The 17,702-nt window shown below is 37.8% G+C and overlaps 2 protein-coding genes across 3 annotated transcripts; both read left to right on the top strand.

The window, feature by feature from the left end:
* Positions 1-1,200: 1,200 nt before the first annotated feature.
* LOC141656278 (F-box/LRR-repeat protein At4g14103-like) lies at positions 1,201-3,821 on the top strand. The gene is made up of 4 exons (XM_074463111.1): positions 1,201-1,676; positions 2,037-2,995; positions 3,097-3,249; positions 3,323-3,821. Exons 1-4 carry the CDS (start codon positions 1,661-1,663, stop codon positions 3,620-3,622), a joined length of 1,428 nt encoding a protein of 475 aa, XP_074319212.1. The 5' UTR covers positions 1,201-1,660; the 3' UTR covers positions 3,623-3,821.
* A 5,764-nt stretch (positions 3,822-9,585) lies between these two features.
* LOC141655764 (F-box/LRR-repeat protein At3g58900-like) lies at positions 9,586-13,248 on the top strand. 2 transcript variants are annotated; one of them, XM_074462821.1, is made up of 5 exons: positions 9,586-9,759; positions 9,999-10,058; positions 11,052-11,620; positions 11,714-12,640; positions 12,733-13,248. In XM_074462821.1, exons 3-5 carry the CDS (start codon positions 11,222-11,224, stop codon positions 12,907-12,909), a joined length of 1,503 nt encoding a protein of 500 aa, XP_074318922.1. In that variant the 5' UTR covers positions 9,586-9,759; positions 9,999-10,058; positions 11,052-11,221; the 3' UTR covers positions 12,910-13,248. The 2 variants fall into 2 exon arrangements, with proteins under 2 accessions (XP_074318922.1, XP_074318923.1); XM_074462822.1 differs by having other exon boundaries at positions 12,740-12,889.
* The last annotated feature ends 4,454 nt before the right edge of the window (positions 13,249-17,702 follow it).

The raw sequence follows: 17,702 nt of genomic DNA, 5'->3' as shown, positions 1-17,702 counted from the left end.
TTATTTTGTGAAATTGGGAAATTCACCAGTCTCTTGGCGAGCTAAGAAGCAAGCAACGGTTTCAACGTCATCGGCGGAAGCCGAGTACCGTGCCATGGCAGCAGTCACTAGTGAATTAATTTGGCTTAAATCATTTCTTGCTTCCTTGGGAGTATTTCATTCACAACCGATGAATGTTTTTTGTGACAACCAAGCCGCAATGCATATAGCTAAAAATCCGGTTTTTCACGACCGCACTAAACACATTGAAATTGATTGTCACTTTGTAAGACACCATTTGATGGAAAAGACGATTCAAACGTTTCATGTTCGAAGTAAAGAGCAAGTGGCGGATCTTTTTACCAAAGCGCTTGGAGGTGAAGCGTACGATTATTTACAGTCCAAGTTGGGACTCGGCTTACCAAGTGTCCCAACTTGAGGGGGAGTGAAAGAATATTTAGTATATCTTTATGATTGCATGTATATTGTATTGTAGTCAAGTAAATATTCTAGTAATATTAGATGCAATATTATTGCCGAATATGTAGGGATAGCTTTCCTAATAGCAAAGGTAGATCATTGTATATATTGCTTGGTTGGCATTACGTTTCAATAACAAGAAATTATTCCTCATCAATATCACTGCTTCCTAAGTTTATCACCTTCATTCATCTCTTATCCGGAAAAAGCCTCTCCCATCCCTTGCAGCTAAGTAAAATTTTGGGCACTATTTTTAAAAACTCTTCCACTAGCTAGAGATTGGTTAGACCGATTGAACAGCTTTTAAAGACGGCTCTATTCGAAACTCATTCACGGTTCGGTTAACCAAACCTCTAAATTAACGGTTCGGCAAAACTCCGAACCTAAACCATACCGTTTCTAACGATTAAAAACGGTTTGGTTAACCACTTTAAACGGTTATTAGCGGTTCGGTTAACGGTTAACCGATAATCGTTCTACATATACTTTTTTTTTCGTTAATTTTTTCTAATAATTTAATTAAATTTTCTTTATATATTATACCCAACAATAAAGTTAATTAGCTAAACATTAGCATTAATCAATTTAAGAAATTTTAAATTTGGATACATTAAGAAAATTAAACGAAAGAACAGTTTTTTTTATATAATATTTTAATTTTGCTTATCTTTTTGTGAAACGGTTCAGTTTTGTTAACCAGTTTTCTAAAATTGCGAACCTTAATCGAACCTTTTCCATAATAAAGTTAACGGTTCGGTTCAACGAACCGCTTTGTCGAAATGGTTCGGTTAACCTAACCTGTTATTGCGGTTTTATTCTGAAAAAACCTACTTTAATTAGGCATTGATAGTGTGATGATACCGAGACGAGTTGCTCGACTCAGGCTCTAAAAGCTCGAAAGCTTGCTCGACTGAAGCCCGCGAATCATGGGCCGCAAATTTCCCAAATTTCGACACTATATATTCAAGTTTCCGGGACAATCATCCCAAAGCTTAATATTACCGTTTCGGAAAAGTTAGCTTAAAACCGTTGGCATTGAGGCAGCTGATTTCCCTCTCCTACTCAAATTCACTGTAGTATAATCATCTTATTCCTCCGACATTGGATTGATTAAATAGAAGAATAAGTCTCTTATCGAACCGTCTCACACAATAATTACCGTAGATAGAATTGGATTGATTTGAATTGAATTGGTTTGACCATGCAGAATCAATCAGGTATTTTATTTCTCTCTTGTTTTAATTACCTTATTATTCTTAGCGTTTTGAAATTGCTATGATCCTCGTATTAATTGTGTTCCTGGAGTGTTTTTAGATGATACTTGCCTTATTCTGGAATCATTGCTAGATGACATAGTTTACCTTGATAACTTGATATGTATTGTATTTTTATGAATATAATGCTACACTAATTAATAAATTCATTCATCCATTCATCGACTGTAATGGTTAGTTAATACTCCACTGTTATGACATTGATTCTGAATCATATAATGTTGGATTAATTTTAAGCTTTTATTTTTCGCCTCGTGTCGTAGTATGCTTTACTTATTTAATTGCAATTTTCATCATCTACAGTTGATAGGATGAGTAGCTTACCAGATGATTTGTTGTTTCGGATTCTTTCTCATCTTTCAACTAAAGATGCTGCAGTCACCACTGTCTTGTCCAAGAAGATGCACCGCCTTTTTCCTTGGATGACAACCCTCGACTTCCATGATTCTCCGATATCTCATTGCCTCAAGTCCCCCTACCAACTCCACCGCGTCCAAACATTTAAACTGTTTGTGGATTCTGTCCTCAAGGCTTCCCTCTCTCCCCATCTCACCAGGTTTAGGCTTCGATTTGGTGGGGATTTGCTAACAAGGTACAATGATGGATGTAATTCCATCAATCACTGTGAAGATGATTGTTTCCCTCACATGGACCCTTCTCACTTAAATGCGTGGATCTCTTTTCCATTAAATCGCACTTGGATTAAGGAGATTGATCTCTGTATTCATATCCGCAACTATTGTCAGCTGCCTCCACAGCTTTTCACTTGTCAAACTTTGGAGGTGTTAAAGCTAGATGTCAGCCTTGATGTTTCTCTGGTTTCTAACTTGCCAACCTTTCTTCTCCCAAACTTGAAAGTGTTCCACCTTTGTGCGACCGATTTCAACCTCGGTGATATTGTGTCTAGGATAGTGTCAAGCTGCCCTTTACTTGAAGAGCTTGACGTCTGTGGCTGGTGGGTGGTAGCAGATTATATTACCATCTCTTCTCCTTCTCTCCGATCATTGCATATATTTATTAATAACGACGACCTCTCTGCCAGTAAGGTTGTGCTTATTGATACTCCTAACTTGCAGTATTTTACCTACGCTGCCTACTTAGCATCTTCTTACTCTATCACCCCTATGAATGCACTTGTTGACGCTGCCATCGACATTGTGCACGCAATTCAAGATCCGGATCCTTCATTTCCTGTCATGCTTTCCCTTGTCAGAGCGGCACATAATGTTCAGCGTCTGTCTTTGGAGTGCGTGTCCGTAGAGGTTTGTCACTTTTTACCCTTTTGCTATAGTTTTGTTTCCTTCTAACTGTAGTCCTTTTCTCTAACTATGAAACTTCTGATTCCTCGTTCTTTCTGATGAAGACTCTAGGTCTTGGTAACTTAAAGGATCAACTGCCTGTCTTTCATAATCTAAGACATTTGGACCTGTCTTGTGGTTGCTATCCGAAATGGAATAAAGTGTTGTTACAGCTTCTCCATCGCTCACCTATCTTAGAAACACTGGTTTTCCCAGAGGTTGGTGTTTAGTGTCTTTGCTGTTCTAATGTTTGGCAGCGAACTGTGGTTTTAATTTGTCCTCTCCTTGCAGGGGCTCGTTATTGGTCCTACTCCCCTTTCAATGGACAGGGAGGCAGCTGATTTGGAGCGTCTGTATTTCAGTACCACTCAAGAAATCCCTTCGTGTTGCGGCACTTCTCTCAAAAGAATTGAAATAGAAACATACTGGGGGACAGAGCGGGAGCTCGAGTTGGTCAGATTTCTTCTTAGAAGCGCATCAGTATTGGAGGAACTGGTTATAAGCGAGTGTCAAGTGAATCAAGGGTCGCTCAAGAGGAAATTAACACAACTACCTAGGGCCTCGTGGGCCTGCTCTATCCGAGTGAGATAATTAGTTTATAATTTGGCATATACCCTCCTGTTCCATATGGAAGTTAACATATACACAAATTTCTCTTCACATGGAATATGGAAATGTCGAACTTCTATGTGGAATGGAGGGAGACTACTCGTAACTCGTAAGAGTGACTAGCGATTGTCTGATGTGGGAAATCTTGTTTATTTACTTGCATAAAAAATATTTACTGGTATTGCAATGCTGTAAATTTACTCAAATTCTCAAAACTTGACTGCTAAAACGTCACCTGAAATTTCTAAATTTGACGTTATAAATCAAAGGTGCTTTTGCAGTGAATTTGAGCATTATTGTTCATGAAAATACAGTTTGTTATCATCAAAACAAGACATGTTTAAATCTAGGAAGAATAATGGTCATGGAAGAGTGTTGTAATCATGAAGGATGTCTTCTTAATCTTTTTACGATTTTTTTCAAACAAAATGTCGCAATCTAGTGCAAGCTCATAAGTTGTAGACTCCATTATTATTTCTTTCTTTGTTTTGTGTTGTTGCAATGAATTGAATGAATTCTGGAAGGGTATATAGCTGAGGGTGTGTATATAGGGCAGTATGGAAGGTTTCGGGAAACCGAAACAAAGTAGGAATAGGATTTTGTCCGAAAATTTGATTGGGTCTATTACGTCACAAACTCTTAATAAGTTGGTGATGTCTAGTGTAGCTAGGCCAAATTATTTTACCGTCGCAATTTCAACTACTAGCAGAATGCAGCTCTGCGCCTCAGTAACATCCCCTGGCACTTTAGCAGTGGCAACCGCGATCCAGCAAAGTTTAAGTCTGAACAGCCCTCAACTGCGATGATTTGAGCGTGGTTTCTATGACAATATCTGCAATCGGCTCTTAAACGACGAAATATATGACTGAGGCCTAATATTATTGGTGACTCTGATCAGTTTAACTTGCAAATTTCAATTAATTGAATAAGTCCTTCCCAGTTTATTGTATCATGTAACTTCTTGGGATGCACGCAAAATTTGCATTCCTGTCATACATAGATTTAGTTTTTTCTCATTTGTTATTCCAAGCTCGAACAATTATATCCACTATGCTGAAAAAAAACTTGTTCTTATACATAATTAAATACAATACAAAAATAAGAACAAAACATTTTATGATCTATAATATAATTATTATTCATAGATATAATGCAGTGATTACAATTTGAGATATACAAGCTATGATAAGATATTTGTAGTACAATCAACGACTTTACTTAAATCGTGCATCTAACAAAAATCCATTCGCACACAAAAATCAATTATTTGTAACTTGTAAGAAACTTCTACAAATAGGACAAGTTCCATGACCATTAGTCTGAATTAACCATAACTGAATGCAGTTTTCATGAAACCTATGCTCACATGCCACTACCAGAACCTTATTACCACAATCTTCATCTTCAAAACTCTCCAAACAAATTACACATTCACTACAATTATTTTCAGCTACTTGTTTCTTCTTCTCCTCGTCTATAACCACCACCATTATCACCTTCTCATCCACCACCTCGACTGTCGAGGAGACATGACCCATCTCAATGTCGTTCTCATCGGTACGACGCCAACGTGAGATACATTGCTTGCACTTGGATAATAATGTGCAAATAAGCATTGAAAGAACAATACAGAGACAAATAATTAAAAAAACAATGACAAAGTAGGCCACTAACAACACATTTCCCATCCTTCTTATTCTCAATTATTATATTTTGTATTTCGGTGTACGATTGATTAATTGGACGCTTTAATTTGTATTATTGAGTATTGAGTATATGTATGTATATATATAAGTGCACACTTGAAAAATATTAATGAATTAGGAAATTTCCTAATTTATTTAGGATCTCTGAATTATGGTAATTCTAGGTTGCAGTGTAGAATTATGGTAATTCACTATTGTACCCCGTGGGGATGGGGATGGGGGGGGGGGGGGGGGAATGAAGAATGGGGGTGATTTCTTAATTTCTTTACCAATGCTAAGAGATAAATTAATTCCCATCATATGATTACTTGAAACATAATTCCCGCATATAGTTAAGTTAGAAAGGATTGGATAATCCAAAGCTAAGGAATGGAGAAAACAATAAAACTGAATTTTCCGTAAGTATTGTCTTGTAAACAAAATTATTCCCTACATATTGCTACTTTAATTTCTAATTATAATTATGATAAAAGAATTTAAATTTTTTTTTATTTATGCGTATTAATATTACGTAAAAAATACTCGTACTTTTTTCATAGATTTATTTATATTTTTTGTCCGAAATAGTTGAATTAAAAATTAACATCGAAGGTAGTACAAGTCTGTGTTATAATTCATCTTTTATTCGTCTTTTTTTTTTTTGCAATAAATCATACATCAAGTTTGAAATGTAAATAATTCAAAAAAAATTGGCTTATTGCAAAAAAAAAGGCTAATTGTCGCAAAAAGAAAATGATGAAAAGATATATCGAGCACAAAAAATAAATCTATGAAAAAGTTTTTTTTTAAACTAATATTAATATACTCAAATAAAAAATAAATATTTTAAATTGTTTTTCATAATTATAATTTAAATTTTATTATTATATAGTATTATACGTCAAATAATTATAATATATACCTAAATATGTCTTCTTAAAATTAAAAAAAAAATTAAAAATCAAAACATCAATATATAGGGAATAATTTTCTTACAAGACAATACTTACATTGGTTTATCCAATCCTGCCTTAACTATATGGTGGAAATTATTTTTCAAGTAACCATATGGTGGGAATTATTTTATCTCACAACATTATGTATGGAAATCACCCAAAGATGGGTGTCCGGATACAATTTTCCTTCAAATCTTTCGTTTATTGGGAAGATTTTTTAGTTTGCCTTGGAGGAGGGAAAATGGATCCCCGCCCCGATGATGACTCGTAATCCGATTAAGGCCGACTGAAACCAAACCTACCCGACTCAAGATGATATGTATCCAAGCCATCCCGATTCATATAGTGACACGACCCGACCCCTTATTAAATCAATCAAATTGATCGACTCAAGATGATATGTATCCAAGCCATCTCAAATCAATCAAATTGTCCGGATTCAACCATCGATGACCAACACTGCCAAATTGACGGTTTTGCCACCACTAAACAACCCCTTATTAAAATTTAAATAAATTGAAATAAACATTATTTTGATCACTAATTTGCAACTAGCTGATTAAATATATGCTCTACACCCAAATTCTCATCTATGATCGGATTGTGTGTTTGATGATTGAGGAAAGTAGGTTTACAACTTTATTTTGGTATTTAAAATACCGGTAAGTGTTACTAATAAGGAGAATTCCTTATTATCGCATTTTTGGTGGGCGGGTGGTAGATTGGGGAGAACTATCCACTAGTGTAGTCAAAAATTCCTTAGCTTACCGAAAAGAGAAGGAGGCCTTGGTATTCGGAATATTGAGTGCCTTAATCAGGCAATGCTAGGAAAGCATGCGTGGAGGATTTTATCAGGTGATCGTTCCTTTTTCACGCGTGTTTTTCGTAAAAAGCTAATGTGTGATGAAGTGTTGAAGGAAATCTGGGTGGTTCAAAATGGAAACAATTTATCATGGGGTGCTAGGAGCGTACTACATGGTCTAGACATTGTTAGGAAACATATTGGATGGAAACCAGGTTTGGACTCAAATTTACATGTATGGACTAATATATGGGTCAATGGGGAGTATCCGGAACCTAAGGAGGCGTTTTTGGAGATGGATCATGTGGGTCTTCGACACTTGAAGGTCAAAGATCTAAGGATATAAATGGCAATGATGGTGTGGGGGTCACTTGGAACGAAAATTTGCTTAGAAATATTTTGGTGGATGAAAATGTAAAAGCTATTTTAGCTAAGCCCATCTGTAGGTCACAGACAAGTGATGAAGTCTATTGGTTACATAATAGTGATAGTAACTATAGTGTGAACAGTGGTTATGGGATTGATAGGGCCCATGAGAAACAACGTCGCGTTTGATAGGGCCCATGAGAATCCAACGTACCCAATCGAATTCCTCCATCAACAATTTACTACTTCGAAATCAGTGTTCGATAAATTCTCGCTTTTCATTCCTTCACCTGGTTCCATCCGCAAGGAAGTGTTTATTCGTTGGTATCCTCCGCCTTATGGATGGTGTCTTCTCAATACAGACGGTGCCTCAAAGGGGAATCCGGGACACGCGGGTTGTGGAGGTATTTTTCGGGATGACACAGGTAATTTTATTTCAGCTTATTTATTCGCGGGTGGTATATGTACGTCTATGAGAGCGGAGATGCTTGCCTTGGTTGCCGGACTTGAAAGAGCAAGGGCTCTCCAAATTAAGAAACTCCTTGTCCATATGGATAATGAATCTTGCATCAGCCTGGTTTTGGAGGACAAATTGGTTAGCAACAGTCTTCGACATTTAGTCTTTCGTTGCAAAGAACTAATCCGGGAGCCTGGTTGGACAGTACACATACGCCATGTATTTCGAGAAGCAAATAAGGCTAGCGATTGGTTAGCTAATAAAGGAGTACACTCGTCTACCATCATCAAGCACCTTGACGCTCCCCCTGAAGCTCTTCGAACGATCCTTCGTGAAGATCTGTTGGATGTTACTACACCCCGTTTTATTCCTTAATTTTCGGGCTTAGCCCTCTTATGAACCAAAAAAAAAAAAAAAAAAAAAAAAAAAAGATTATATGGAAAGAAAAGGAACACATAAGGACAAGGAGAGGCTAAGTACGGTTTGCCGTATTTTTTGTAAACAAAAACTATGGAGGTTACCGGGTCCACCAACATGGAAAATTCTGATATGGCGGATCATTACTAATTCGCTCTCTGTGGGAAGTAGTTTTGCAAAAAAAAAAATTGAGGTGAATCCGGGTTGTAAGTTTTGTCGGGGTGGAGAGATGGCCATGGAAACAATGAAGCATTTATTTCGGGACTGTCCTGTGTCCCGAAGGCTGTGGGCTAGTTCTGAGCTTGGTATTCGTACAAATCATGACTCGTTTTTAAGCATTGATACATGGGTTATTGATTGGGTGTCTTGGAAATTTTAGAGGGTAGGGAGGAAAGCCAGGTGCGGTTTTTAGCCACAATTTGGTGTATTTGGAGTATTCGTAACCGAATACTGCTTCAAGGAGTGGATTTTCATCCTATGATGTTCTTTAATCTTTGGTCACAAATAGTAAGCACCAGGATTCGTGCCATTGATGATATTAAAAAAGGTTCAAGTGAATCTATGGGCAATACTATTACTTTTGGGAGGGATAGTGTGAATTGGATTCGTGATAGTAACCCGGTGTGTGTTGTGGGTATGATCAGTGACTGTGATAATGTTCGTGTGATGGTTGATGCGGGATGGAAATGGTTGGAAAATGCAGGGGTTGGGTGGATTACTATGTCCGAAAGTGGGGATAGGTTCTATAGCACAGACAGGAGTATTAGAGCTGAATCGGCGTTGCAGGCGGAAGGTCTTGGTGTGTACTTGGTACTTTTATGGGCTAGGGAAAGGGGAATACGCCATTTGGAGATCTCTTCGAACTGTCTATTACTGATTTTGCAGATCACAGGGATGGAGCGACCACATCATCTTCTTAAGGCGACTTTGCAGGATATTTATGATTGCTTTTCTTCTTTTCATTACTTAGCTTTTAGTTATATTCCTAGATCTTTCAATACTGTTGCTCATAGCCTTGCTTGTAAGGCTATGGTTAGTTAGGTCTACTCTATTTTACGGCTGCCAAAAAAAAAAAAAAACTTTATTTTTGTTAAGGGTATCAAATGGAAAATATTGTCCAAAATGTACGGTAATGAGTAATATTTGTACAACGAAAATAAATTACGTACACCCTTATATAAACCAATTTTCTAAACTTACTAAATCACTACCTTATAAAGTATATGGGCATAGAGCTTGCTACCAAAGTCAGTTTCCGAAATATTCCGACTTAATTTGAATTTTCTCCCTAAAACATAAATTTACTGACCAAAATACCCTTTCTCTAATTTCCCCTCCCGCCCTCTTTCTTGTTCTATTCATCATCTTCTTCTTCAATATTTACCCATAACAAATCAATAAACGAACATCAATATCATCAAGTTTCACAATTGAAGGTCAATTATCCTCCTTAATCCTTAGTTTATGTTGAGAAATAATGAATTTGCAGTTTGATGTTATTCGTAATTGAATTAGGGTTCTTATTTTGGGGGTTTATTGAATTTAGCAAGAATGGTTGTTCATTGTAGCGAAAAAATGTCGCAAAGCCCATTAAATCTTCTCAAATAATTTGAATCTTCATCATTTTCAATTGAAGTGTAGTTCTCATTCAACAATGTTTCTTGTTATGCTACAGGGTATCTATTGAATCAGACCAGAGACGCCTTCTTGTACACCATGTTTGCTTCAAGTAGTCGTAAGTTATACTTTTTCTATGTTTTACAACTGTTTATTTATATAGAATATGCCCTTGTCACTGCCATTGTTAGGTCTTTAATATGTTCTTGAACATTGTTAGGTCTTTAATGTTCTTCATCATTATGCTAACTGTTTCTACGTTTTACTTTTCTTTTTGCCCCTGAATATCAAGTTTTTTACTGCTTTCTTTTCATCTGATGACCGCCTACTTCGATGACTGATACTTGAATCCATAATTACTTACAAAAGTGCCCTGATTGTCGTTAATTGCTATATTCGGTCAATACTGTACTACTCTGAATGCAAGCGTCAGTAAAAACACCGTGCATGCTACTAATTTATCTCTGATTTAAACAAGCTCCTATCTTTTTCCTGGTTTGGGGGTTTTGATGAGAGGAATTTTTAAAATAGGAATCCCGCTATACAAAGGGACTTGCATCTTTTTCTTGAAACAAATTGAGTCGTGGACAATTTCGCTTCATAGATTTTTGTTATCAGAAGTTATTGATTCTAAAATCTAAATAGAGAATCAGAAGCCTTGTAAGGGTTATACATGTATATATTTCTCTTCTGACATGGTATTACTCTTAATATGTGTCCTGATGCAAATTGAACGACATACTGTCGTAACTCATATCTAAGTAACTTTTTACTGGATCAATATTAAATGTCTCACCCTGTTGACTAAGAACAACTTAAAGTAACACACATTGAGTCATCTCCCCCTTTTCATCCTAGTTGTTTATCTTTGTTTACTAATCTCAGAAATTTTTGCTTGGTGCGTGTTGACCTCATTCAATCCTGCAAGAGTCATGACTGGTGACCTTATACCTGCTTCTGTTGATTGTACTGCCTTCTGTGTAAACTACATGAGGGATCTTGGATGGCCATAACTTTCTATGTTCTCTTGCCATCATTTACATGATTAGGATGTTCTTTTGCCTCTGGTTCTACTTGATAATATTTAACTATATGTTTGTTCCTGTTTCAGCTGGGCAGGCATCTAGTTCACCCCACTGAGCCGATTGCTACCTATACGGCTATACTCAAAGATCACCTCCTCGCCTTTCTATCCCCTTTCTTCTTCGTTTCTCTTTCTTTCCCTTTCATCTTCGTTAACAACCAGGAACTCCATATCTTAATAGCAGAAATTAACCATCAATGGGGGATGTTGTGTATAAAACTGTTGCTGTGGACGATTTGCAAAATGCATTTGAAATTGACCCTAGTATCCTCCAACTCGTAACACAGAACTTGAAACCGCAAGAAACAGCAGCCTATGATGCCCGTTTACTTGTTCCAATTAATGCATACGACCAAGATTACAACCGTTTATTTGATTTCAGTCTCGTAACTCGCTCTTGTCGCCGCCGCCGCCGCCGCATTTTAGCCAGGCTCTTTTTCGGTTGGATGGAGTTTGTAAACTCTAGGGCTCTTCAAGTGGGACAGGTTTTGTGCTTCTCTTGGTTACCGGTAGGTCACCGCCTGGGCTTGAGGGTGTACACCGGTGTTGTTGGCGAGCGCTTGGTAGTTTTGGCGAGAATTTTCCAGCCAAACGGGGTAAGTTATTCTTTTTCTTCTGTTTGTTAATTCGTATTTTGTTGTTTGTAGTTTCACCTAACTGTGTCAATTTCGTCGTCTTTTGATAACTAGATACCTCGAAGAAGAAGGAGTGCTCGTGTGGTGGTGGCTATGGAGGGCAACAATTTACCTGGTAACATTCTGGGCCATACTCTGTCTCTGCTTCCCTCGAAATACGCTGTGGCTACAAGTAATCTCTCAGCTAACCAACTTACGACTGATTGTGATTTCGATGATTCTTTGTCCATTCACCCTCAATTCCGTTTTGGTGCTCCAAACAGAAATAGTTGTTTTAGGAATTTTGTGAATCGGGTATTGGTTCAGTGCAAGAAGTCACAGATTACCAGGTTCGAGTATTCCCTAGTTACTGATTGGATAAATGTTGCGTTATACTTGCACAAGGTCACTAAAATCGAGTTATCTGTCGAATTGGGTCTCCCTTTTGTTCTGCGACTTCCTGAATTGACTTGTCAGAATTTAACGGTTTCAAAGTTGGATTGCAACTTTATCCTGCATGTTCCGAAGCTTGTAACATTTCCATTTTTGAAAGTGCTGTTTTTCAAAGAGGTTTCATTCCTGGGGGATAGCACTCTTTTCCCTTCTAATGGTGAACTTCGTATGGATGGGAGTTTGTCTGGTAGCCCATTGCTTGAGGAGTTGGTGATAATAGGATGTGATTGGAATGGATCCGATCTTTTTTTCTCTAATCCCTTGCCTAAGAAGTTGACACTTGATGTCGGAATAGGTGGAGTTCTTGAGCAACTTAATGGCTCTTCGATTCATTTCAATCTACTGAGTTTGGTTTATCTGAAGTATAGCGAAAGTGTACCAGAGCAGTATTATATCAGTAACCTTGACTCTCTGGTTCATGGTCATTTTGAGGTTGGTTTCGATGATGATGAATTCGAGGATCTCCAAGATCTTTGCAACACTATGCTTGATGTTATCTTTGGTGTCTCAAACTGCCAGATCTTGTACTTATTCGGCCAATGCTTGGAGGTATTTAGCTACAAGTCTTGTACCCTTTGAAATCATACTGTCAAATTACTTTGGCATTGCTTGAATTTGACTGATCCTTCCTTCTTTTGAAGGGTCTAGACGCTGACTGCTTGCTTGGTGATTACCCGGTTCCTTCTTGTGTTTCGTCGTGCTTGAAGGTCAGCAACCTCAAGGATCTCACCAGCTTGAGTGTAGAGATGGGCATGGTCAAGTGTTTTCTAGAGAAGGTTATTGCTTTGGAGCAGATGGGCATGGTCATAGCCTCTTAAACTTGCTCAATTTCATTCAAGTAACAGAAATGACTGCACACAAATGACCCGATTTTCTGAATTTGTTAACCCTTGTTCATATTTTTTGCTTCTTTGCTGCTGTTGAATTGCGAGTTGTGTAAGTTGTTGCAATGTTTTTGTTGCGAAATCAGTGCATAAACATTGCAACAACTTTCTACAATGGCTGCACATACTTTTTTTGAAGAAAGGGATAGAATCCTAACAAGTACTCGGTACTTTTCATGTTGTATAGCTAGGGATTTAAATGGTAAATGACTTTTGAAGCTTTTAGGATCTCTTTGTTGTAATGGTGTTTTGTAATATAAAACCGTTTTAGGAGTTCAGTTGTGTTGTTCTGATGCTTGATTGCCAAATAGCTGTTATTATCGGGTAGTTTGTCATGTTTTGTTTTTAAAACACTCGATTTATGAATCATTTACTAACAACTAGAACTCGGGTTTTTGCCCTTGCCTTTAATTGGTAAGAAAATATGGCGATTTAGGTTGTTGAAAAAGCAAGGACGAAAACTCGAGTTGTAGTTCCTAGTAAACGATTGATAAATCAAATGTTTTATCGACAACTCAAAAGTGATTAAATAGGCACTTCATTAATATTATTTTCCCACAAATCGATTTTGGGTTGATTCTTTAGTAAATATATGACTTATACTCTCGTCTTTATTTTGAATACGCTCCGCTCCGCTCCAGTCTCCTTATATGTGATCAAAGTAGGGATGGCAATGGGTCGGGGACCCGACCCAGACCCTCAGGGTCGGACCCTAACGGGTCGGGTATGGGTCTCATTTTTTCAGACCCAATGGGTATGGGTCGGGTATGGGTCTTGAAAAATATTTGGTCCGGGTCCTGGTCTAAGTTATGAGACCCATACCCGACCCTTAGACCCTTTATTAAAGAAAAAAAATCAAAATTACAACTTTTCTGAATTCATACTGACTGTAGAAACTCAACTAAAGTCTCTTTCTCTTCCCTCATCCCATAAAGTGATAAAACTCAACCAAACTCTTCTGACAATACCACCACTCCACCACTGACACAAGAAAACCACCACCACAGCACTGATACGCGACCGACAACCACCTCTCTAATAGCCGTGACCGACAACCACCATTAACTACAGATTAATAAACTGATAATGTTAAAGTAGTATGAATTTTTTTTTTTTTTTTAATATTATAGACCCATCATTCTTTATTAATCTTGTTCTTAAAAGTGGTAAACTCGGACCCATGGGTGACCCGGACCCTACCCTTACCCATGCGGTCCGGGTATGGGTCCTCAAATTTTAGACCCTTGCGGGTCTGGGTCGGGTACGGGTCCAAAGGAAAAATCTCGGGTCGGGTCCGGGTCTAGGCGGACCCTACCCAGACCCTACCCATTGCCATCCCTAGATCAAAGGTAGCGAAAATCATGCCTGATTGAATCGGGTTGTAGAGAATACAGAGAACCAGACAACACACTCGTTTGTTACAAGTGGCCTCTTTTATGTAATTGAATAATGCAAGTGGGTGGGAAATGAATACCCCACTTGCATTTTGTGAGATTGTCACTATCCGTTTTTAGCTTTATACGGATCAATTGGTCCCCCTTGTGACGGGTTACCATTTGTGGCGGATATTTTGTGAGTAAAAATGGTAACAAAATGGGTTAGTGGAGAAAGGGGACCACATGAATAGTGTTGCAGAGAGAGAAAAAGTGGGTACTTTGTGAGGTAAAATGGTATCCGTCACTCAAGAGTGACGGATATGTGCCGTCACAAACAAGAATTTGTGTATACGGATAGTGGTCGTTTACAATGAGATGGACTGATAAGAACAAATTCTCATTTTAGACAGACACTATTCATCTTCAGCTTTAGACGGATATTGTCTGTCTACTATGAGAATTTGTGTTTATGTAATGCATCACCCTTTTCAGACACTAATTTGTGATTACCCCATAAGTAGAGCTCACAAACAATAACAAGACACCAAAATACGAAATGAACCTAATACGAAATTAACAGGTTTGGGTTGAAATTTAATGACTCATTTTGTAAGCGGGTCGAAACGAACACGGCCCAATATTTAATTGGGTTTTGAGTTGAACTCTCTAAATACAAACCCGGCATGAATAACTCATTTGCTAAATTAATCCTATTTTTTCTTGATCCTCTATCACATGACACAAACTCGACACAAAAAGGCTTGATGACTCATTTGTGTAAGTGGGTTGACACAAACACGGCACGAGATTTAATTGGGTCGGATTTGAGTTGGAGTTTTGTGACCCGTTTACATGTGACACGAATACGAACCCAACACGACCCGATCTAGTTGTCAGGTTACCCATAAAACCATTAACATAGCAAAGCATGCAAACATCTAATCAGTTCTGGGTTTGAGCTCGAATATTAAAGGTGCGGCTCTAGTTGAGCTCGATTCAAGCAACCCTTAAAAAGTTATAATAGGGTGGGATTTCTCGCATCATGCTAAATACTAAGAAATTGGAAATATGGTACTTATGTCATATATCCAAATTTATTCCACGGCGGAACTTACTTGGTTATAAGTGGTTGTGGGATTGCGTTTAGTAGATTTATGACCTGTAAGCTATGTTCCACGGATGAGGAAGCTATTGAAACTAGGGTTCATCTCTTCCGGAATTGTTGCCTCAAAAGGCGTATATGAGTGTGTTCAGATCTAGGTATTCGCAGTGATTGTTACTCGTCCGTGGATATTAGGGAGTGGATCATTAATTGGTTAAATTACTTTGGAAAAATGCGGATGCGGATGCGAATGCGGATGCGGAAGCTAAAAATATTAAGTTAATGGCTACCTTGTGGACTTGTGGTGTTTATGGGCTGTCCGAAATATGATCTTGTTTCAAGGGGAGCGATTCCATCGAGTAAAGTCCACTACAAGGACCCAAAGTATCCTTTTAGAGCATTTCCAATGGTTGAACAAAATGACGGAAGGAGTATATATTCTCCTAGTACTTCTTTGCAAATTCTAAAAGTTTCAAAGTATTCTAAAAGTTTCAAAGTATCCTTTTAGAGCATTTCCAAAAGTTTTTAAAAACTTTTAGAAACTTAGTAGCATCTGCAAATTTATATACAATAAATTTATATACAATAGTTAAGTTATAAAATATTGTTTTGCGCATCATTAATGTCGATAATCAATTAAATGAGTTACTCCTATTTAGCTGTGAGCATCCCATTATTTGATCATCAAATTGTAAGATACAACTTCATGTACTGCTTTGTTATTCAGCAATAGCCTTTATGTAATGGTCAAGACTCCTCGTAGCCCGAAAAAACCTAAATGCTTGTCGAAACCCGCAAGGACTGCACTTGGGCCCATCAAGGCCCATTTGTGTATCCCCATCCGGCACAACACTCATATTGGGGATTATTTTATTGGCTATGTTCGTCCCAACTCAACCCGACTCAACCCATGTTCACTTCTAGTTGGCGCCTTATAATTGAAACTATGTTTCCGTTGATTACGTTAACAATTACGAAACACGAGTATCAATATTTAGACGTTCCAACTATAATAACCAATAAAGTATTTAGAAATTAGATTAAACATAAGGGCATTTTGGTCTAAAATATGTGGAGAGGTCCTTAAAGCTTCATAATAATAGTTGAGGTCCTTAAAGCAACATTTGATGATAGTTTGGGTCCTTGTTATGGTTTATCCGATTCCATCCTCACATGTTTTTTTGCTTGTTGACGAGTACGATGGGTACGACTTTGAGAGCAATTGATATGTGTAGATACCTGTATCCGTCGATATTGACATTTACAGAAATTTCGACAAAACACCCGATGATGATAGGACACATGTCTACTCACATCTCTCGTTAGCGGATTACGTTTTGTGATACGGGACAAGCGTTATTGACGATTTTATAATTTAAATGAAATTTAAATTATTTCGAAATAAATGAAATTTATTTCATCGGTTTTCATATTTTTGAGTTTATTTAAAATTTAAAGCTGTTCCGGGTGTAATTCCAGAGCAGATATTTGTTACCACTCGTAGTTTGTAGAATGTCGTCTTTGCTTGAATCCTCCTTTGATCTCTCCTGAAACGATGAACAAACTGAGGGCTCGGCTTTTGCCGAGCGTACTCACTCCGACACTCAAGTCAGTGAACTTAAAGGGCTAAGTATGCGTTACTTGACTAAACGTGTATTGTAGAGAGATAAGGAAGATATTACCAGATGAGTAGTGGTTATTAGGTCAATTTTTGTGGATCCTTTCCTCAATGAAGGTTGAGGAGTATTTATAGACTTTCACCTTTTGTCACGTAGTGGCCAAGTGGCCAAGTGGCTAGCAGGTGGAAAGACCGTTCTACCCTCGGCCAATGGACCTATGGCAGGCTGGCCGAGGGGTCTTGGATATGAGTACGCGGATATGTGTCCCTACTGGCTAGTTGTCCGCCGAGACCAGTGTGACAGTCGATGGGCTCCATCGGCTAGGCTGTCTAAGTCGTTGACTTTGCTGTGGATACCCTTGACCTTGCTCAATATGTTGACTTGGTCAGCGGTGCAGAATATGCCCCATCAAAAGCTTTTATAATTATTGTTCAGAGTTTTTATTTTGAATTTATTTGAAATGAAATGTGTGACGGTTTCGTATTTTATATATCGCTTTATTTAATTTGAAAAATTTGATTTTAAAAGCGGTTTTAAACGAGGTTTTCAAACGGTTTTTAAGCTCGATTTTTAAACGCGTTTCGAGGCGAGCTTTGTTGCAACCCATCCCCCCATTGATCCCATGTTCGA

Source organism: Silene latifolia, chromosome 5 (genome assembly GCF_048544455.1).
Source record: "Silene latifolia isolate original U9 population chromosome 5, ASM4854445v1, whole genome shotgun sequence".
Lineage (NCBI taxonomy): Eukaryota > Viridiplantae > Streptophyta > Magnoliopsida > Caryophyllales > Caryophyllaceae > Silene > Silene latifolia.
The sequence above is the reverse complement of the archived record's forward strand: the minus strand, read 5'-3'. Positions and strand labels throughout refer to the sequence as shown.